General features: G+C 34.3%; 1 protein-coding gene across 1 annotated transcript; it reads left to right on the top strand.

The window, feature by feature from the left end:
- Positions 1-9,523: 9,523 nt before the first annotated feature.
- Positions 9,524-24,409, top strand: LOC120270049. Its single transcript, XM_039277050.1, has 10 exons — positions 9,524-9,823; positions 11,402-11,445; positions 11,526-11,575; positions 11,673-11,895; positions 18,122-18,194; positions 22,279-22,659; positions 22,744-22,870; positions 23,376-23,669; positions 23,766-23,869; positions 23,987-24,409. The coding sequence occupies exons 6-9, from the start codon at positions 22,280-22,282 to the stop codon at positions 23,811-23,813; spliced, it is 849 nt and encodes a 282-aa protein (XP_039132984.1). The 5' UTR covers positions 9,524-9,823; positions 11,402-11,445; positions 11,526-11,575; positions 11,673-11,895; positions 18,122-18,194; position 22,279; the 3' UTR covers positions 23,814-23,869; positions 23,987-24,409.
- The last annotated feature ends 283 nt before the right edge of the window (positions 24,410-24,692 follow it).

Raw genomic sequence — 24,692 nt, 5'->3', positions numbered from 1 at the left:
TGGTGTGTCTCAAAGGACCTGAGAAGAGAGGATACAAACAATAGCTAGAAGAAAGCAAGGAAGGAGAAGAGTTTAAGTTAGAGCTTAAGATGAACTTTTCTAATTCTCATAATACCACCAAACAAGATATAAAAAGAGCAAAAAGCTATTTGCTTTGCCCAATCCCCTCAAGGAGCAAAAAGATATTGCTCTCCCCAATGATCAAGAGCAACACAAAACCATGCAACCTCGTGACAAACCAAAGATAAAGAAAAACATAACCTTAACTATTTAGAGAAGACACCGTCAATGACTTGACTACTCAAAAACATCGACTAATAAAAAAAGCTAACTAAAAAGTCTTCAAACAATTCAAACTGTGGCCAATCCACTCAAAGCTGGGATTCTGAACACCCTTTCAACATATTCAATGCGAGTTGTATTTCCTTATACTGCTCTCACTTCATGACCTCATGGGGATGGCAAAACTTGTTGAAGACAAGTGCAACGCTGGTCACCAAACTAAACACGGGTTTCACCAAACTAAACACGTTTTTAGCTAGACCTCCTACATCCCCCGGCCAAAACCCGCAGATTTCACCAAACTAAACACGGGGCGAACCACCTTCCTCATCATCAAGTAGCTTATTCTCACCGGATGGTCGCTGCACTGAGAAGGGGTTATGTTATAACCGTGATGCAAGATTTTCTTTGGGACATCGATGTAGCACTCCATAGTTCTTATGTCTAATGGTGGACGATGAAGATGATCCTCACCCGAAGACACTCGTGATCTCACCGACCATCAAGAAACACCTCCCCGACTCATCGAAACTCGACCAACAACCCCTCAGATTTCTTTCCACCCGACTAAATGCATAAGTAGTCCTTTCCATGTTGAAGTCGGCGAATCACTAAAAAAATAGATGGCAAGTAACAATCTTTTAAGGGAAAGGTTACAATTTAAAAAAATAGAATATTAGAAACTGAATTTATTCTGTTTGAATTTACAATGACATTAGCAACTGAATAACAATCATTTTAAATATGATTTTAATAACATCACCACAAAACGTACATTTAAAAAAATATGATTTATTAAAAATTTTAAAAACTATCTGCTTTTAATCCGCTTTCTAATAGAAAGGAACTAGAAACGGATTTAAAAAAATTAATATATTATTTAAATATCATTAAATATTAAAAAAATATCCGCTTATAATCCGCTTTCTATTAGAAAGTGACTAGAAAACGGATTTAAAAAAATTAATATATTATTTAAATATCATTAAATATTAAAAAAATATCCGCTTTCTAACTGCTTTCTAATAGAAAGTGACTAGAAAACGGATTTAAAAATTAATATATTATTTAAATATTATTAAATATTAAAAAAATATCCGCTTTCTAATCTGTTTCTATTAGAAAAGTGACTAGAAACGGATTTAAAAATTAATATATTATTTAAATATTATTAAATATTAAAAAAATACCTTACCTTTGGTTATTACTTATCACCCTTAATTTTTAAAAATTTTGAAGGTCTCCCGTAAAATTTAACTTTTCTTTTTTTCTTTTTCTTTTTTTGCCCAAATGAAAAATTTGGAAGTTTTTCACACTACAAATATTTGATTCAATCTTGTAATTTCAAACATTTTTTTAATTAAACTTATCTTGATTTCATTTGAATTCATGAACTCAATGAGCTTAGCAAGATATCTTTTTCCAAATGGACCCCTGAAAAACATTGTAATTAATAATCTCACCCATCAAAAACCAATGTTACCAATCGGAATTTTCAACAAAGTCCTCTCATTCATATTTATTATCGGCTTTTTTTTTAAATATTACAAAAAAAAAATTACTAAATTACGCATGTTTGGGATTATTTACCAAAATACGTAGTTGATGGAAAACGTAAACCTTTTCCCCTGCTTTTCGCCTTTTTATTTTATATTTTAAATATAGAAAAACGGGAGAGGTTCTCCCTGCTTTTCAAATTTTTAAAATTTTTTTATTAAAAATAAAAATGGGAGAGTAACTCCTGCTTTTGTAAAAAGCCTCGATTCCTCTGTCCTGCGTAATGTTGGTTAGCTTTTTAAATTTGTTAAAGATTCTCATTACTTAGCTTTGACAAAATGAACACAACTATATTAATCTTTTACTAACTGATATAAATATATCCGCTGAATTATTTTTATTATTATTTTTTTATAATACCCACTTCCCACTTCCCACTTCCTACTTCATGCACAAAGCAGTGATACCAAACCCCGCACTCGACCAGACAAAGCACGCTGGTCAAACCTCGCACCACTCAGATGATCTGGGACAAAGTATGACACCAAACCCGCACTCGCCAAGACAAAGTAGTTTGGCCAAACCTCGCACCACTCAAATGATTGGGACAAAGCAGATGTACCAAACTTGCACCCGCCAAGACAAAGTACGCCTACAAACTTGCACCACTCAGCTGATTGGGACAAAGCAGACACCAAACTCGCACTGAGCCAAGACTAAGTACGCCGGCCAAACTCGCACCACTCAAGATGTTTGGGACAAAGCAGATACCAAAACCCGCACTGAGCCAAGACTAAGTACGCTCAGTGAAACCCTACACCACTCAAGTAGTTTGGGACAAAGCAGATACCAAACTCGCACTCGGCCAAGACGGCACGCCTTTGGCCAAAACTCGCACCACTCGATGATTGGGACAAAACAGATACACAAACCGGCACTCGGGCCAAGACGGCAGCTTTGGCCAAACTCCGCACCACTCGAGTCTTTGGGACAAAGCAGACAGCCAAACCTCGCACTCAGCCAAGACTGGGCACGCCGACCAAACCTCGCACTCACTCAAATGATCGGGACAAAGCAGATACTAAACCCGCATCAGCCAAGACGGCTACGGCCAAAACTCAAGACCACCCAAAGTGATTGGGACAAAGTACTGACACCAAACCCTACACCGCTTAGTACTTAGCACAAAGTAGGTTGGTCAAACCTGAACCAATCAGTAATTAGGACGGTCAAACCTGCAATGCTCATAAATGAAATTTTCAAAATTCGAGTTCTTTATATAAACCAACATTAGTAGCCCATTTTCACTCAGCACACTATTTACTTACTCACCACTCACCCATACTTCTTCTTATCTTCAACAATGGCAGAGACTTCACTTGTATCGTTTTACTACAATGGTTCAATCATCAAGCAGTGAAGATACAATTATATTTTTGTCTGGAGGATCAATCATATTTGTATGTCGAAGACTACATCTCTTACGTAAAATTTAAAGAGATCCATCGAAGAAAGTATCGAGATCACGACAACCTAAGAGTTTCATATATCAAATACCGCTCCCAATTTCTTCGAGATCCCAGAAGATTTGCTATCTGTCATTCAAATCACGTAATGACCGAGATGTTCTGGATGATGTCTCGATCGCCACAAAAGAAATCCAGATATTGGCATTATTGAATTGTATGTGGAGTTCAGCCACTGAACTTTCGAGGGTGCTCCTTCCTGACAACAAACCGCCCCAAACGACGTAAGTTCAACTCAATTTGAGACGGGAGAGGATTTCATCACCACGCCAAGTTAACGAACCCCGAACGGCTCAGACGGAGTGGAGGGCACATGATGATCCACCATCCAATAATTATTTTTACTAATTCACAACATCTACAAGGCAGGAACAAGTTCTTTTTTCACGATACTCATGAAACCAAATTTGGTCAAGACTGGTCGATCCAAAGTGGAGACGATGACTGACGTGACGATGGTGACAACTTTGGGGAAGACACTCGAAGCAAGTGTTGATGACATCTCGCTAGAAGAATGCAATCTTGAAGACGCTCCAACGACCGCCCATAATTTCATGATGGCACCAACGGAGCCTCCAAAGACATATGCGAACCCCTTGATTTCGAAGCAATGTCACGACAAGAATTTCCTGAGTACCCTTTTATCAGATGCCGACACATTAACCGAGCAACGACAAATGGAGATCTTCATGTAGGCATGAGGTTTTGAAGCAAAGATGATGTCAGCTGACCGCACATTAAGCCATCGCTACTTAAACTCGCTCGAATACAAAGTTATTGAGTCTCGATCCCGACTGATCACTCGTAAATGTAAGTCATACGGCGATGGGTGCAATCGAGGGTTCATGCGATCCTATAGCAAGCAAAGACATCTTTTGGGAAATTACAAAGTACACTCGGCCTCACATCGCAGTTCATCAAAGAATGATCTCGCAGATCATTCAAAGTCGATTCAAAACATGATTTGTCGTCAAACACAAGCACTAGTCCAACAAATAGCCTAGCATCAATGTATCGGTTTTAATAGCGGAGATCAAAAATCGATACGGATACACACCGACAAATAGGAAAGTATGGACAGATTAAGCAAAAAGCGAGTTGCAAAAGATTTGGCAATTGGGAGGAGTCCCTACAACGAATCTACCAAGACGGCTATCAGCGTGCAATAGTTTGTTCCCGACAATAGTTGATCTCGAGACCCACCAAAGATACAATGGACCTTACCCGCACGTGATGCCTCGAATCTTCATAGAGTTTTTCTGAGCTCTCACCGCGTGAGGCTTTTCAAAAATTGCAAAACCCGGTCATCCGTATAGATGGCACCCATATTTATGGCAAATACAAAGGCACTTTTGTTGTTGGCAATCGCACAAGACGGTAATAAAAATATCTCGCCGATTGGTTTTTGCCATCGCTGGAAGGAGAAAACGTTGGGTGGATGGACTTTCTTTCAGCAAGAACTTACGCTCTAGTGTAACACCACAACAAGGAATATGCTTTTATATCCTGACGCCATGAATCTATCAAATCGCCTTTTAGATCGCTCGCCGTGAGATGAGTGCTCCTCATGCGCACTCATGTTTATCGCGATTAGACATATCTCGCCAATTTCATGCGTCGCTTCGTAAAACAAAGAAATGCAACGGATAGTTGTCAATATTGGCAAGTTACAAGATTAACCTGCTTTTTAATCTAACTCTTACATTGTTGTTAATTATTGAAGTTATCTTAACTTTTTAAGTTCATCGTAGAGGTTATTCGAAAACCATTCAAGATTTTAACCATCGGTATGGTTTACTACGGGACAACGACGAAGAGGTGACGAGATGGTTGGATAACATACCGCGGGAGAAGTGGGCCTCAAGCCGCTCAATAAAGAAGGGAGAAGATATGGTCACATGACAACCAACCTCGCAGAATGTGTTAATTCAAAGGTTTAAGGGAACAAGAAACCCTTCCTATAACGAGCTATGGTTAAATCAACGCATTCGACTTGTCGAAAGTTATTTGTGAGGAAAGGTGCACAGCGCGAAGCTCGGGATCGCGATCAGCCTTATCTTCTCGTAATCACTAATGAAGGCAATCCAAGAAAAATCAACAAGCAAAGTAGTCAAAGATTTACGTCATCAATTCGACCGTGAAGAGAAGTCATTCATGGTAGATGAGATGTCACCCCCGCAATGTGGGAGACAAGCTAGCACTTTTCGTATCAACCTAAGATCACATTGGTGCGACTGTGGTGCTTTTCAGACGCTGCATTTTTCCATGTCGTGACATGTCCTCGCAAAGATGCTCGAGATATTCGCTTCACATTGGGAGGAGTATGTTGACAACGTGTATAGGCTTTCAAACAGCTTTTTAATGTATATCAGTAAAGAGTTTGAGCCAAGATCAAATGAGGGATATTGGAACCCTTATAATGGTCCACGCCCACGCCCCTAATATTACGATGAGAAGACCGACGTAAAGGAAGACCAAAAATCTACAAGGATTCAGAATCGAGATGGATATTAGGAAGGTGTTCAAATAAAACGCTGTGGTTTATGTCACGAATGAAGGACATAGTCGCCAAATTGTCCCAACATCTCCCTGCTTTAAGTACTGGTCGTAATATAGTCTAAATGTCTTTTTCGTTGTAATGTTTTAATGATGTAAGCCTTTCATATAATTATAACATGCAATGAGTTATCATTAAAGCCTTTTCTTAAAAGCATATGAAGACAAGACAAATGCAAAGAAAAAGTAAATTTAAAAATAATACACAACATAGAACACCAAGCAAAAATCAACCTAAGATAGTTTTTGCATGAAAACAATAAAGAAAAACAACAACTAATATAAGAGTCTACTCTCACTGTTTCACGCTGCCACCTCTCAAGAAACATCGAGGTGGGTGAATATCTCTCGTCAAGGGCAGCCCCGTGGCTCTAGGGTCTTCGTGGCTTGCTCTACCGGTGGGTCATCATCGATGATTCATCCGAATCGCGTATTGCGAGGTCGGAGTGTTCGAGTTCGCAGCAGCACGGAAGGGTTTGAGGGGTGATTCCCAGCCTTGTCACGAAATGAAGTTGAATGACTAGATTGTCCGCGTTCCATAGGTGGATGATGAGGTTGATATTCAAATAAATTCCGCACAAAGTCCATCCCGAAATCAACCGAGTATCCGCTGGGCTCAATCGGAGGAAATCCATGGAGATGAGATGATCGAGTAACGCTGATATCATCCGATGAGTGAAAATGATCGGTACCCCTTCGTGATGTGAGTGTCGAGGAATATGTGCCCTCGCCGTGTACCGACCCGAGAACTATGCCGACGACGCCGTCAGACAGTGAGGACCTCGGTGGTGGCACATCTACAACCACTCGCTGGAAACGCTCTAAGGGGCGCTCGAAGAGTGTTCCTCTCGTCATCGAGGATCCAACAGGTCCTGATTTGTCGATAAAAATAGTATGGTATTAGTAGTATACCAGTCATAATATTCCACCGACATTGCGTTATTCCCGGCAGGAACATGGAGGCTGAGGCAACGTTACGCTCTATCTCTCCAGTATCCAATCCATCTTCCGTGCATCAATGCCCAATCTGTGTCAATTCTACCACGAAGATCATGATCATGAGTCGGTCCAATGCAAACTGGATCGAGAGGAACACCTTGGGCGAAGCCAAATTGTCTTGTCACTCGATCTGTTTGGTGCCACTCAACAACTTCGAAGCAAATCAATGATGTAAACGCAGTCCATAAAGGTCTGTCTGCGAAAATGTCATGTGGCACTTGTGCAATTATCTCGTTCGAATCATAAGGCCGCCATATAAACTGTTCAAAATTATTTACCAAATAATCAATGATTATTAATACCTAAAATATGTGTATGAATTATCGATTTTTTAACAACATTACCTCGTCAGATCTCCAACCCGATCTAGTAGTCGCCTATATATCTTCACATTAGTGCTTGTTGCTACGGCTATCATCATCCACTTCAATGATACGCCCAATTAAAAATGAGAATGAATTATAATTTCAATGTATTATAATTAAGTGTAAAATGAATTATCAATTTAATTTGCTCTCACCCTACGAGCCGTAGGAAAGGATACGATACCACCGGGTTTGAGGGGATATACTTGAAATCCCTATACTATGCCCATGATTGAAGTAATATCATAGATCCACCGATATTTTTTTCATATCCTTGTTGGATGCACGGCATAAAGACCTGACATGTGGTTGCTAGACATCGTCGAACCCCAACTCGTATCTTCCCTCGCTTCAGAAATCCCTCAAAAGTGGTAACCACTTCAAATGAACCCTATTCTGAGACATATCTGAAATTAGGACACAACCGATAAGCCTTAGGATATAGGCACGTGCATAACATTCTATCTCGTCTATCGACCGCATCGTATGACAAAGATGCCAAATGTTTCCTCAAGCCACGCTAAAGTTATACTCGACCTTCCTTTGCTCACGGCGGGACCACTCCGAGCAACTCTGCAGCAGACGAGACTTCCTAAGCTCTAAGTCCGACCGATGATTCTCGTGGAGCGGCATCAATTCGAAATTAAGAATTTGAGCCGCATGATGGAACCCCGACTCTCTTAAAAGGCCTATGATTTGTGGAGGAGGCTCATGATAGACACATGTCTACACCCTAAGAACCCGATCAGTCTAGAAAGTTATATATTAATCAATTTCATATTAAATGGAAAAAAATAAAATAGGTTGACTTGAAAAAATATAAGACACGAAAAAATCATAAATCCCGAACATATGCCATCGAAAAATTAAATATGATTGAAGAGTAAACCATAAACATTGTTAGTGCTAATAATATACTAGTTTATCTAAATAAACATGCTTCGACCCTATAATATAACAATTATTAATATAATAAAAATTAACCTAATAATATACTAAGTTATCTAAAATAATGACTTAATACAATTATTGATAAAAAGCCTAATAATATATTAGGTTATCTAAATAAACATGCTTCAAGGTTAATATAACAATTATTAATACAATAATTAATTATCACATAATAAAATTATTCATAAAACCCTAATGACATAATACAATTATTAATAATAAACAAAATTACCTAAAAAAATAGAGTGGGTTATCTAATTAAAACATGATTGGGGTGCTAATAAGATAATTATTAATACTGATTAATAATTATGATATAATACAATTATTAATATAAAAATAATGACTTAATACAATTATTAATAAAAAAATAACCAAATAATATACTCCGTTATCTAAATAAACAATCTTCGAGGTTAATATAACAATCATTAATACAATAATTAATTATGGCATAATAAAAATTATTCATAAAACCCTAATGACATAATACGATTATTAATAATAAAAAAATTACCCTATAAATATAGTGGGTTATCTAATTAAACATGATTGAGGTGCTAATAAGATAATTATTAATACGATTAATAATTATGACATAAAAAAATTATTATAGTGAAACTAATGTCTTAATATAATTATTAATAAATAATTAATTTCAAAGTTATCTAATAATACAAAATATTACCTTTTTCGACAAAATGGATGAAATGCGATCACCTGTAATCTTAAGAATCGCTATAAAAATTATCAATGTAAAATCTCAGACATCGCTAAGTAGAAAACATCCACATAATTAGACTCGAAGAGAAAATGGAATAGAGGGAGATGTGAAGTGGGGGTTTGTAAGTGGGAAGTGGGTATTATATAAAAATAATAATAATAATTCAACGGATATATTTATATCCGTTAGTAAAAGTTAATATAGTTGTGTTCATTTGTCAAAGCTAAGTAATGAGAATCTTTAACAAATTTAAAAGCCCTAACCAACATTACCGGGAATGAGAATCCAAGGCTTTTTAAAAACACAGGAGTTACTCTCCGCTTTTTATTTTTATTAAAAAAATTTAAAAGAATTTGAAAACGGGAGAGTTTCTCCCTGCTTTTCATAATTTCTTTAATTAAAAATAAATAAAAGCGGGAGAACCTCTCCGCTTTTCCATATTTTAAAATAAAAAAATTTAAAAAAAGCTAAAAACGGGGAAAGGCTATCTGCTTTTTCCACTAACTGCTATGATTTTTGATAAATAATCCCAAACACGTCGTAATTTAGTAATTTTTGTAATATTTAAAAAGCCATTTATTATCTCAGACTTGTTAAATGTACTTGTTAGAAAACAAAAAATAGAACCAATTTCTTTCTCATTGAATCCATAAAGAAAACACAGAAACAGAGAAAACAAAGAAAACAAAAACCAAAAGACCCTTGTTTCTTCAGCCTTACGAAGAGCCATCTCGCCATTGATATCCACACTTGAGCTCAATCCCTTCATCAATCTCTCCTCAGAAAGAGAAAGAGTGTCAAAGAGAGAAGAAGAAGAAGAAGAAGAAGAAGAAGAAGAACAGGGATCTCGTGGATTTTTGAACTTTCGGAGATTTCTAGTGTTTCTTCGACCCTTGACACCGTCTCGAGCATCTGATTTTGAGGTATCGGAAATTTGGTTAGGGTTTACGTTTTTCTTTTCTCCTTCCGATTTTTAGTGTTATTCGTTGTTCTAGTAGTGCTTCAATTGAAATTCGTTGGTGCAAACTTGGATTAGGGCTGTCCCTTTCTAGTATCTTTGAGGAGTTCACATAGTGATTGCATAAACCTTTTTGTTGGGTGATTGAATATGCTATGCTGTAGTGCCAGTAAATTAGGTTTTGTAATGGACTCCTGAATGCATTATGTTTATTTAAGGGAATAATGGTTTGTATTTTTTATTCCATTCATGGAGATCATGGTTTTATGGTACAAAATGATGTTCATATATTTTGCTAATTGCTTAGTACTCAGCTCCTTTAGCATGCTGATATCTTATTTTTGTTTTACTGCATGAGGGATTATTGATATTTTCACATATTGGTTTGTATTTTAAGGGAATAATGGTTTGTATTTTTTATTCCATTCATGGAGATCATGGATTAATGGATATGTTTTGCCATTTGTTCTGAAGGGCTAGCTATTAAGATTTGTACTTGTTGGGTGGGGGTTGCTTCTGCCTTTGCTTCTCAACACCTGTCCATGTGTGGTTGTCTTGCCGAAAGTCGATGTGTTCACTGATTCTTATATTTTTTTTTTGAACATCAGTGCTTTAATTTTATTAGTATGTGTCATTTTATCTGAGGATTAGCTTTAACTATTTATATATATATATATATATATATGAGTTAGCCCATCTCACTATCTTACTGGCTATATATATGGCTACGGTTAAGCTCCCACTAGATAATAACTGATTTATCAAGTGGCATTAATTTGTTACATGGTGATTACATGGTGCTTTTCTTGTTAATCAGTTTTATATTTTTAAATGTTTATTTTTGTGATGTTTTTCAGATCGTATGTTATTTTATTGGGTGAAAAATCAACTGAATGATGTAATATCATTCTTAAATATACGTCATGGACTTTATTAAATGCCAAATGTGTGGCTACTATATAAAGTCAAATTTAAGGGTTCACACATAATTCTTTGCTTGTAAGTTGCACAAGTTTACAACAAAATCTTTTTTTTTTTTTGGTTTGAAAATTTTCTAGTGTACATGAATTGTGGAAAATGTGCAAATATAATAAGAGGTTCAAGTATGGTTAATAAAAGTGATGTTGTTTGCATGTATTATTCACAAAATGCATAAATGATGTTGACACGATCTTTGGTTTCTGGTATGCCTTGTGTAATAGATGCAAACGGCAACTTTGTACTTGCTTCTTTCTAACTATAGAATCTGTTTTAATTTTATATGATTTAGTCATTATTGTAGTTCTGTTGTAGCAGGTATATTGATATAGTCATGATGATTCTTTTAATACCCTCTCTCTTGTGAAGTTACCATTTCTTGAATTAGATTTATTTTTTGGTTTTGTACTTTCTGAATGTTGTAGCAGGTATTATACTTTTCTCTTGCAATTTGTTGTTCTCTTTTAACCTTGTGAAGTAATTATTGTGTTTCCTTTCCATTTCTGTAGTATTCTCTTGCGTTACGAGTACTGTTCATTTAGTAATGGTGAATATGTGAACGCAGGATTAGCTGAATTAGAAAGGTGGTGCTATGATGCAACAGAAGAGGTTGGCTTATGTCCCTCAATTTTCTTTTTTACCACTCTGAATGCTTTGCTAAAAAAAAATATTTGCAATGTCGTACGCAGGTTCAGCATGGGAGGAATTGATGTATATCAGACAGGCTGTAGGATTTTTGGTATGTTACATGATGAACATCACCAAAACTATACTGCTTATGTGGCTATCATCTTCCTGATGTACTACTATCTTTTGTGTCTTTGCAATGTTACCAGGTGATACATCAAAAACCCAAGAAGACGCTGAAAGAAATAACAAATGACTTGTGCCTGGTGAGTCATCATTTTCTTTTGCAACAAAAATTTGTCAGCAAGTTGGCTTCAATCCTTAGATGCTTGTTGTTTGTACTGTTGACAAGTGCTAAGCATACATCAATTGTATAGAATCAGCATCATGTACTGGGATGACAAATACGGAACTCATAGTGTATCATATGATGTAAGTATTGTAACTTGATGTTGTTTTTTCATGATCATCAGTTTAGATCTCTGCTTGTATAAATGCATGTGCTTTGTTATGATATTCTTTTTTCAGAAGGTAACATCACCTAGCTCTTCTCTACTTGAGTTCAAGTGCCCATCTTCATCATCTTTATCACCATCATTGTTTTCTTTCTTTCTCTCTTTCTCTATCTATATATATATATATCTTCACAAACATATGGGTCGGTTGGGTAACTGCTGCAACCATGGATTGTTTGTTTAGGGATGAATGTGTAAAGATTGAAGATTGGTGAAGCTGGGGGTGATTAGGGTTCCTTACATATGTTGTTTTGATACCTGATCTGAGCCTGGATCTCTGTTTTTTTCTGCATTTATTCTGTTTTTCATGTGATTTTTGATGATTTTTTTATTTGTTTTTTAGTTTTCTCTCTTGATAAAATCCTTCTATTTTCTAATTTTGCTCATCTTGCAAATTAAAAAAAAAGGGATAGTTTTGGTTTTGTGGGAAATATAATATATTAAGGATGGATTTCATGGCAAACTATTTATGAGATTAGGATCGTCATCTTCCTAGAATAGTGCTGTTAGGATTTTAATTATGTTCTTCATGTTATTTTTGAAGAATAAATTTATCTCTTTAGAATGTATATTGGTTATGTTAATAGGTGCCTTTAACTAGTTTTATATTATGTTCTTGAACTGCCGCTTCTTTGAAATTTACAAGGGTTTCTTAGAAATGTACATTGAATTTTAGCACTGATATCTATAGGACACAATTGAATTTTTTTTTGTTTTGAATCTCATCATTTTATTATATTATTTTTTATATTGTAAATCACAAAGTGGAAAGTAGTGCCTATTGGTTAATTGAGAGATCCTTATTTATGTTTGATTGACCATGCTCATTATTCTACTTAGTATTGTACTTCATTAAAAGGAAGGGGAGGGAGTTCCTCATGCCATGATGCAGAACCTGGTGAACCGATCGTACTACTAAAGATTGATTCTCTCTATTGGTTAATTGAGAGATCCTTATTCATGTTTGATTGACCATGCTCGTTATTCTACTTAGTATTGTACTTCATTAATGTCTATATTCCTCTTAGCAACCAGGGCTTTAACCATATCTGTTATCTTTCAAATTTGCTAATGCCTTTCTTAGTTTCAATTAATTGTTAAGCTGTTGTTATACTTTGTATGCCTTTTTTAAGATGAGTATGGATTTAATCATTTGATTGAAATATTCTTAGTTCTTTTAGAAAGATGGATCTTATATAATACTTTTAATTACTATGCATATCCTACGCCATTTAGAAGAGTATTTATTTGCATATAGTGAATATGTATATTGCAAGCAGATAAAGAGGTTGCATCAACAATTTATATTACATTCCAAATTCCATTATGTATTTTCCTTCCATTACTGTTGTGGATGTAGGCTTTTCTATTCAAATATTATTTATTCAATTGCAAAATGAGATAAAACTCTTGTAGATCATGGTTTTGTTTTCATTCATTTGATATTATTTATTTTTAAGTTAAAATAGATTTGTGAATGTAACACTTAATGCAATTGTTTAGGTACATGAGTGACTCAAAATGTTTTCCTAACTCTGATTATACATGAAATTATAGATTCTTGAGACATGCATGTATAGACATCTATTACTGAATTAACTTGACATGATTGGATCTCAAGCAGGTTTATATATACATATATAGATATTTTAAATTCACACATGCATGTATACAAATCAATTTTGGTATTATTTTTTCCATATTCAATAATGCTTTTAGTTATTTTGCCATGCTAGCTGAGGTATTTCTCTAAGTTCTTTTTTTTTAAAGTTATTTTTATTGTTGTAAATTTCTTCAACAATAGAAAATGAGTATATACATTTTCTTCATGAGTCTATTGTTATTATTCTTTTCTCACAGTTTCTTGTTGGTTGAGATTGAGCAAATCTTCCTTCCTTTGAGTTATGTCTTTTTACATTACAAGATAAATTCCCTGAAGCCTTTTATTTGGTATGCATTGTTATGATCTAATTATAGAAGGAGATGAGATTAAATATATGAGAAGTTTGTATATATGCTTATATTTTGTGTATAAATTTATTTGTGTGAATATCATTTTAGGCATGTATACTCTTATAAAATGTTTTTATTTGTGCTTGTTTAAACATCTCCACATGTGTTTCTAGTTCTATTATGTTTATATAATTACACAAAAATTAAAATGTAGGCAACAGAGAATAAGAAAAAAAAGAAAAAAAACTAAAGGAGATGTTAATGAATTACTTACATTATTATTGTGGTTATTTGTGTTGTAGCAATTAAAAAGCAAGCAAGCAGGATTCGATGATATTTGGATCTAATCCACCAACCATTCATTGGTTGCTAATTTTATTTATTTATTTAGTTATTTTGGTGATTATTCTCTTTTTGGTTATCACCCATCCTTTTCTTAAGAAGTCTTGTCATTTTTTGGAAAAGTCAAAAACCATGTTTCCATTTTCTGGGACTTATTTTATTGTATCTAAAAAAGTTCCAATGCTAAAAAATAAACCAGCGTTTGGCCCAACCAATTATATTCATGCCGTAGAATGCTAAAAAATAAACCAGCGTTTTACCCCCTACACTGTTTAAAATTTCTCAAATAACCCCTGCAAGTTATGAATACCGCGGACAACCCTTCTTTTATCATTTTACTTCTTTTTTACCCCTTGTAGGTCACTTGGATTGGGTCCATGCTGTGAAATTTCATCATTGCCCTTAAAAATGGTGTGAAAAAAAAACCGTCCAATCACATCATGTCTAACATTTTTTTACATTTCTTTTTTATTTTCTGAAACAAACTTTGGAAGACTTTTATCCTTGTCCTGTCCCTATTTCCGTTTAAAATTATACCGCTTTTTGTTTAAACATAAATGTTTCCGTTTAAAATTATCAACTTTCTGTTTAAATATATCCAGTTTAAGTTTAAACAGAAATGATTTTAGTAGGTATTTGGATTCTATGAGCGTATCCATCCCACCTCAAGGTCACCGTAACGATTTAGTAGGCCTTCCTTACTCGTTAGATCATTTTGAAGTTTTGTCATTGCATGTCGGACAACGTTATGTAGGCGCTAACCATTTAAAAAACTTACTTCACTATCACGAGTGCGGACACAATCGTAGATCTTGCAAAGAAACTATCGTCAACTAAGCATAAATGATAATTCATATTCGTTACATATGTTTGCCACAAACTATCACATATTATTGTACATTTTGCTCGTTATTTATGAAAATTGTTTTCATAAACAAACGCAAATTTAAAATGAAACAATGATATTTAAACATAAACATAGTTACAGATGTTAATTATTGATTAATTATCTCGCTTTCCGCTTAAAACTTATGTTTTTTCTCAACTATTATTGTCATGTCCTTATTTTCGCTTAAAATTATACGCTTTTTGTTTAAGCATAAACGTTTCGCTTAAATTTATCAAGTCTCGCTTTAAAAATGTTATGTCTCGCTTTAAATATATCCAGCTTCAGCTTTAAAATGAAATGATTTTAGTGAGGTATTCGGATGCTACGAGCGTATCCGTCCCACCTCAAGGCCACCCTGACGATTTAGTAGGCTTTCCTTACTCGTTAGATCATTTTGAAGTTTTTGTCATCGCATGTCGGACAACGTTTTGTAGGCGCTAACCATTTAAAAAACTCACTTCACTATCACGTGTGCGGACACAATCGTAAATCTTGCAAAAAAATTATCGCCAACTAAACATAAATGATAACTCATATTCGTTACATATGTTTGCCACAAACTATCGCATATTATTGTAGAATTTTTGCTCGTTATTTATGAAAATCGTTTTCATAAACAAACGCAAATTTAAAAATGAAACAATGATATTTAAACATAAAGCATAGTTGTATAAGTTAATTATTGATTAATTATCCCGCTTTCCGCTTAAAACTTATGTTTTTCTCAACTATTTTTGTCATGTCCTTGTTTTTCGTTTAAAATTATACTGAGGGTTTTTATTTAAGCATAAATGTTTCGTTTAAATTTATTAAGTCTCTGCTTTAAAAATGTTATGTCTCTGTATAAATATATCCGCTTTCAATTTAAAGCGAAATGATTTTTAGTAGGTATTCGGATTTTTACTAGCGTATCCGTCCCCACCCTCAAGAGCCACCGTGACGATTTAGTAGGCTTTCCTTACTCGTTAGATCATTTTGAAGTTTTGTCATTGCATGTCGGACAACGTTTTGTAGGTGCTAATCATTTAAAAAACTCACTTCACTATGACGAGTGCGGACACATCGTAGATCTTGCAAAGAAACTATCGCCAACTAAGCATAAATGATAACTTATATTCGTTACATATGTTTGCCACAAACTATCGCATATTATTGTACATTTTGCTCGTTATTTATGAATATCGTTTTCATAAACAAACGCAAATTTAAAATGAAACAATGATATTTAAACATAAACATAGTTGTACAAGTTAATTATTGATTAATTATCTCAGTTTCCGCTTAAAACTTATGTTTTTTCTTAACTATTATTGTCATGTCCTTGTTTCCGTTTAAAATTATACAATTTTTTATTTAAGCATAAATGTTTCCGTTTAAATTTATCAAGTCTCTGTTTAAAATATTATGTCTCTGTTTAAATATATCCAGTTTTAGTTTAAACAGAAATGATTTTAGTAGGTATTCGGATTTTACGAGCGTATCCGTCTACCCTCAGGGCCACCCTGACGGTTTAGTAGGCCTTCCTTACTCGTTAGATCATTTTGAAGTTTTGTCATTGCATGTCGGACAACGTGTTGTAGGCGCTAATCATTTAAAAAACTTATTTCACTACCACGAGTGCGGACACAATCGTAGATCTTGCAAAGAACTATCGCCAACTAAGCATAAATAATTACTTATATTCGTTACATATGTTTGCCACAAACTATCGCATATTATTATACAATTTGCTCGTTATTTATGAATATCGTTTTCATAAATAAATGCAAATTTAAAAAGAAATGATGAAATTTAAATAGAAAGCCCGTACGTAGTTAAAGCGAAACATTGATATTTAAACATAAATTTTTGAAACTTAAATAGAACAATCGATAGTTAAAGCGAAAATAACAATATTTACATTCAAAATTAAACCTGGCCGTCCTAGACAAATGTGGATCGAGTCGGACATCACAATGAAATTGCAAAACAATCGAAAAATCTCCTTCAACACAATATTATCGCTTTTGATTATGTACACAAAGCGAAAAATAAAAAAACAAACAAAACTCTTGTCGAAAAATCTTCCTACAAACTACAAGATCATCCAATAATCACACCATGAAACCGAAAAATTTCTCTTTCTAATAGAATACTTTAGAAATCAAACTAAAAAGAAACCCACGAATATCAAAACAAAATGAAAGCTGCACAACATCTTCAACGGCATCCACCTCGCCTCGATGACCTTGAGTGCAAACTAATGAAATGCCAAAGAGTTGAGTGGGAGTTCTTCTTCGAGGCAGTGGTCCAATCCTACAGAAGATGTCCAGGTAACGACAACTTTGAAAAAGGAAAAAGTTGAAGAGATGAAGAGATGAAGAGAGAAAAAAAGAAACCAGGACCAATAATGGTGTTCTCTGGGGGATTAACCAAGAAAAAAAAACGGATTCCTCTTAAAGAGAAAAAATTATTGCAGCAAAGGGCGTTATGGTCAAACCACGTCTCACTTGCCACAACTTCCCATGCAAGGGATAATTTCGTCCAAAATATTTAAAACTAACTCCATTAAATGCTTGAGGGGTTTCAAATTCATTGTATTTAAAAGGAAGGGGTTTTTAGGGATTCCCAAATTAATGGGGTGTTTTTGGAAATATTAGAAACTTAGGGGGTTATTTTGGCAATTTCCACTATTTTTAATTATTTAGGATCCGCTATCTAAATTTTTTCTCACATTATTCTATAAAAAAAAAATCAAAATACTAAATAAACGTATAATTTCTTTTGATTTTTATTAAATAATTTTTTTTGCTTTATCTCAAAAACAGTTTTTATTTTTTTATTTTTACTGTGACATCTATCGGTCGATTATTTATTAATTTGTTTATAATTAGTGCTACCCCAAATCTATTTTTTTCTAATTTATTTAAATTTTTATTAGTTAGACCTCTAATTCTAACCATTTTCCTTTGTTCTGCAGTTTTATTTGCATTTTGTGCGATTTGAGGGGGCGAAAGTAGTTTAGTTCTCAACTATTTGTTGTTAAAGAGAAGGTATCGCCTTTTTCCTGTGAAAATCATATTTGTTTTTTGCATGATGTATTTCTTAAAAGGATCTTGTTAACAAACTATTGCACAAGTGAGCTATATAAATGGACCAATTATTGATGTTTAAAAATAGTTATCCTAATGGGTCAATTGTACATTTTTAGTTGATATTAGCTAACAACTTAGCTTTTATATGACCATTTTATTCTCATTTTTGTTTGTTTTTTAGTTAATGAATTTAAGGGCTAATGATAAAATGAGTGTGTTGACTGATTTTACATTTTTAACACAGAACTATTAGTAACATGGCTGCAAATAGGAGTTGGATGTATGCTAGGCTTAAGGATGGACTTTTGAATTCCAATTTCTTGCGAGTAATAAATGAGTTCATCGATTTTGCAAAAATGCATCCAGAGTGTATGGATGGTATCAAAATTAAGTGCCCATGTAATCATCGCAAGTGCCAAAATTGAGCTTTTCACATGGAAGACACCGTTAGATATCATCTAATGAAGTATAGATTTGTACCGTACTACTATTTGTGGGTTCTCCAGGGAGAACCTTCTATGTCTGATAGTAATACTCATGGACAAGATGTGGGAAATGAATATATTTTGGGCGTTGAAATACTTTCGCAAATCTATGCCAACAAATGGTTATGGACGTTGTAGGTCCTGATTTCTCTCATACTAATACAGAGGAACCTCCAAATGCAGCGGCTAAAAAATTGTTTGAAATGCTAAGAGCTGCTAATCAGGAAGCGTGGCTAGGTTGTGAAAATCATTCATAATTATCGGTTGTTGCAAGAATCTTAAACATGAAAGCATAACATCATTTGACAGAGAGATGCTTTGATGACTTTTGCCAGTTTTTGAAAGAATTATTACCAACTAATAATGTGATGCCAGATAACTTCTACAACACAAAGAAGTTAGTTCAAGGATTAGGTCTACTAGTTGAGAAGATTCATTGTTGTTCTAATGGGTGCATGATATACTGGGGAGAAGATAGTGAATTAATGAGTTGCAAACTTTGTCAATTTCCTAGATATAAGCAATGAAGAGTTGGTTCATCCAAAAGTCAAAAAAATATCCCATACAAGAAGATGTACTACTTTCATTTAACCGCAAGGCTACAAAGTTTGTATGCATCAAATACGACAGCAAAGGAAATGAGATGGCATGCAGAACATGAGTCGGAAGAAGGGGTTATGCGTCATTGTTCTGATAGTCCTACATGGAAGCATTTTAATAGTACACATCCTTCATTTGCATCAGAGAGTCGAAATGTAAGATTGGGATTGTGTACTGATGGATTTCAACCTTTTGGGCAGTTAGGTCAACAATATTCTTCTTGGTCAGTAATACTCACTCCGTACAATTTACCCCCTTCTATATGCATGAAAGAGGAGTATATGTTTTTAACTATAATAGTTCATGGTCCTAGAAATCTAAAGGATATGTTGGATGCGTATTTGCAGCCCCTAATTGCAGAATTGAAGCATTTGTGGGAAGTTGGTGTTGAGACATATGATACATCAAAGAAAAAAATAATTTTGAAATGCATGCTACTCTTATGTGGACCATAAGTGATTTTCCAGCATATTCAATGTTGTCCGGGTGGAGCACTGCGGGTAGGACTGCTTGTCCATATTGCAAACAAGATTCAGATGCATTCACTCTAACAAAAGGTGGGAAACAATCTTGGTTTGATAATCATCGTAAGTTCTTACCTCACAATTATCCATTCAGAAGAAACAAAACAGCTTTTCGGAAAAATAGAATAGTAACAAAGACAGCTCCTACTATTCCATCTGGTGATGAGATCTTGAAAGAAATGGAAGATTTGGGCCTAAGGAGTGTTGTAGATTCCGGTGCACATGAGATTAATAGCCGCATTGCTAAGATCAGTGGTTGAAGAAAACAGAGTATTCTTTGGGAGTTACCTTATTGGCGGACAAATCTCATTCAACACAATCTTGATGTTATGCACATTGAAAAAAATGTATTTGACAAGATATTCAACACTGTTATGAATGTAGAAGGGAGGAGTAAAGATAATGCTAAATCTAGGGAAGATTTGAAGGAATTTTGTTGTCGGCATGCCTTAACAAAAGATGATGCTACCGGAAAGTATCCAAAAGCATGCTACACTCTTAATAAGAAATCAAAAATTGTGCTTTGTGAATGGCTTCGCAATCTTAAATTCCCGAATGGATATGTGTCAAACATAGGCCGTTGTGTTGATGTGCGAAAGCTAAAGCTTTTTGGTATGAAAAGTCATGATTGTCATGTCTTCATGCAGAGATTACTTCCAATAGCATTCCGGGAATTGCTTCCATCAAGTGTTTGGCAGGCATTAACAGAAATGAGTAATTTTTTTAGGGAGCTCACTTCGACTGTACTCCAAGAAGAAAACATGCTAAGGCTTAATGAAATAAATTCCTCTAATTATATGTAAACTAGAGCATATATTTCCCCAAGCTTTTTTGATTCAATGGAGCATCTTCCGGTGCATTTGGCTTATGAAGCATGGATTGCGGGTCTAGTACAGTATCGATGGATGTATCCATTTGAGAGGTAAAACGTTTAAATAGTTGTTGTGCACTCTTTACTTGAATCATATCAATTGACTCGTTATATATATATATATATATATATATATATATATATATATATATATATATAAATTTGTAGATATCTCAGAAAACTGAAAAAGAATGTGAGAAATAAAGCAAGAGTTGTTGAAGGCTCCATATGCAATGCCTACTTAGTTGAGGAAGCAACATCATTTTGAGCACATTATTTTGAACCATATGTAAGGACGAGGCATCGAAAAGACACCCCGTAATGATGATGGTGGTGAAGATGTAGAAGAACATTTTGGCAACTTATCAATTTTCACACGACCCGGTAAAACATTGGGAAAAGGAAAAATTAAATATCTTAATGAAGATGAATATGCAGCAGCACAAATGTACATCTTATTAAATTGTCCGGAAGTGCAACCATTCACCAAGTATGACTACTTATTTTTTTATTAAGAAGATTACGTAGTTCACCTCTCTCTATATAGTAATATAAGCTTCTATTTTAATGTATCAGGATCTTTGTTGATGAGTTAATTGTAGAGAATCAGCACATTGATGATAGACATGTTGATGAAAAAATAGAACATGAATTTCCAGCATGGTTTCACCGGTTTGCTCATGATCCTTCCAAAAGTATTTCCAACCAATTCTTGAAGGACTTATCAAAAGGTCCATTAAGGAGTTACAGAGTCTTATAATGGGTGCATAGTAAATGGCTACAAATTTCACACAAAAACTTATTGCCCAAATAGTACAATAATGAATAGTGGTGTATGTGTAAAGGGACACAAATTATACTACAGATGAAAATGATTACTATGGACAATTAGTTGAGGTTTTTATGCTTGGAGTACCCGGGATTACCAATTAAGCGAACAATCTTGTTTAAATGTGATTGGTTTGATTCAACACCAAAGGTGGGTACAAAATGTCATCAACAATATAAACTCGTGGATGTCAATCATAAGCGGTTCTTCAACAAATATGAACCATTTGTTCTTGCCTCCCAAGCAATTCAAGTTAATTATGCAACATATCCTAGTTTAAAACGTGACAAGGCTGACTGGTGGGCAGTATTCAAAGTAAAAGCTAGATATGTTGTAGAGCTTCCTAAACAAGTTCAACTGAAAACATCAACATCATATGAAGAACCTTTTCAGCAAGATGAAATGGAAGTGTCATCTATACAAATCAATGTTGACGATGAAGAACAACCTCTAAATGATCCAAGTGGAGAATTGATTGAAATTGATGATGAAGACGTTGAGATTGAAGATGATCCTATATTTGAATCCGAAAGCAATGATGAAGATGATGAGTTTGATGAAATTGAAAGTAGTAGTGAATAAATTAAGGTAAGATATTTTATAAAACTCTTGAAAGTAATGAAACGAATAATAATAATAATAATAATAATAATAATAATAGCATAAATTGCTTTTTAATTTCTTCTGATATGTATTTGTATATGTTCTTATATAACAATACATGTTTAAGCAGCATGAGAGGAACGGGTCATAAAGGAGGTTCAAGTTACAGAGGTTCATCTGATCAGTTGAGGCATATGGGTTCACCCACAGATCAGAGGAGTCGGCCCGTGCATGGTGAACATTATGATAGTTTACATTCGATAGCACGTGATGCTCCAACTCTAGTTACTTTTGCACCTAATGTATTGCCGCGACCATTACAATCATCTGTTGCCAATGCTTATGTGGGATCATCATCATCTTCTGCTTCTACTCCTTGTGCTAGTGGAGGGGTTACCCCTAATGGTGAACCTACTATGGATGCTAGAGATACTACGACATCATCCATGGATTGCTTGCCCCTTGCTCTTGATGAGTCAAGGAGACCACGCATAAAACTAGTGAATGGAATGTAAGTATTAAAGTTGCTATATTTTTATGTACAATTGTTGATGATGAGTCATTTAATTTATTCATTGTCTTTGTATATTTGTAGATTACATCCCTCAGATGTCTGTGCTCAAAAAATTACATTCATCTTTAAGGAAAGAATGGATGAGAATGGATATAGCTGGAAGAATGTCTCTAAGGAGACAAAGGACTTCTATTGGAATGAATTTCAGGTAGATTTATATAATATTTAAAGAAAACTTGTTTGCTTTTATTTGTAATGTTTATTGAATTTATAAATCCTTAGCATGTTGGTAGAAATAAATAATTGATGTTGTTTGTGAGGATAAATAAATTGTAACGTTAATTTTTCAATTAAATATTAATTGTATAGGTTTAATTTCAATAACCTAGAGATTATTTGTTAATTGGGATTATGTCATCGGCATCATCCAAATATTATTGCTTAGTACTTAAATTGTTAATTGTTAGCGAATTTGAAAATCATTATCATGATTGTTTTGATGTTGGCAAAGCAAGTAATTGATGTTGCTTGTGGAACTAACTTTTATTGAATTATTAATTATATGGTGTCATTTTCCATAATCTAGATATTATTGTTAGTATTTTAGTATAATTATAATTAGCAAACATTAGTAATTTAATATAAAACATTGGTTAGTATTTTTAAATCGATAATTATATATAATATGTATGTTTGTTTATTATAAACTACAGAAATTCTTTGTATGGGATGAGTCAATGTCAACTACTATTAAGATGGCATGTCAACGTAAAGCTGCAAAACGGTATAGAGCATTGATGTGTAGTTTGAGAAAGGGGAAAGAAAAATCAATGCATGTGTTTGACTCTGCATGGAAAACATGGACTGAGGCATGGAATTCTCCGGAATTTAAAATTAGGTGTGAGAAAGCTACCGCAAACCGACTCACTGAGATTGCAGGACCTGGATCTGGTATATCACGGCACACAGGAGGCTTCATTTCTCATGCTTCCCATGCGGATAGATTGGTAATTTGTTTCATATTTATATAAATATGTTTTAAAATTATAAAGAATTAGTTTAATGCTAATTGTAACAAAATTCAATTTGTTGTGTTTTTCTAGCGATCGAGGCTTGGATGTGATCCTCGCCCTTTGAGCTTTTTGAAGTGACTCGTACAAAAAAGAGTACCTCCATACTTGTTGATGCACGTGCTCAATCTATTAAGGTAAGCGGAACAAATTTTTGTGGGGTTTTCAATTATAGACTTTGTCTACAATGTTTTGTGAGTTTATATTAAATTGTTTTGAGAATAATATTTAATGAGTTAAGTTAACTAATGTAGGATCGCTATTTGGAGCTTGTGGAGCAAGCATCTCAAACACAAGAAGGACATGATGAGCTTCCTATTGTGGATGAAACAACTCTATACTATGAGGCTGTTGGGGGAGGAAAGAAAAATCGGGTTTATGGAATAGGATCCCAAGCTTGTATCTTTTATCACATTTATCTTCAAGTTTTTCAGCAGGTTCATCATCTGAGACACTTAGGCTAAGGTTAGAGATTTGCGTCAAACTCTTACTCAAGTCCAAGATCGTGAGGAGAGGCTTCAACAAACTCTTAGTCAAGTCCAAGATCGTGAGGAGAGGCTTCAACAAAGTTTGCATGAAATGAAAGAGGAGAGGGACCAATATCATGAGGAGATGATGCGTCAAATGAAGGACATGATGATGAGTTTTGAGAAAAGGATTCTTCAGCAGTCGCAGTTTACTACATAGGACTCACAACCATTGACTGATGATCATGATGTTGACTTATAGGTTTATTTGTCATATGTTTTTTATTTTTGTGTTGAACATATATACTTAAACATTTCTTTTTGTATGAATTGAGGAATTTATCTTATTTGTTGGTATTTTAGGTTTAAAAATAAAATTCATGTGTCAGGTCTAAAAAAAATAATGAATATAATTTTTATTTTTTTTTACTTGAATGTTAGAAACGGATTAGAAATGGATTTATTTGTTTTAATATTAGTTTTTTAATTAAAA

This window comes from Dioscorea cayenensis, chromosome 10 (genome assembly GCF_009730915.1).
Source record: "Dioscorea cayenensis subsp. rotundata cultivar TDr96_F1 chromosome 10, TDr96_F1_v2_PseudoChromosome.rev07_lg8_w22 25.fasta, whole genome shotgun sequence".
NCBI classification, from domain to species: Eukaryota; Viridiplantae; Streptophyta; class Magnoliopsida; order Dioscoreales; family Dioscoreaceae; genus Dioscorea; species Dioscorea cayenensis.
Note: the sequence above shows the minus strand (reverse complement) of the source record. Positions and strands in the feature narration are given on the sequence as shown.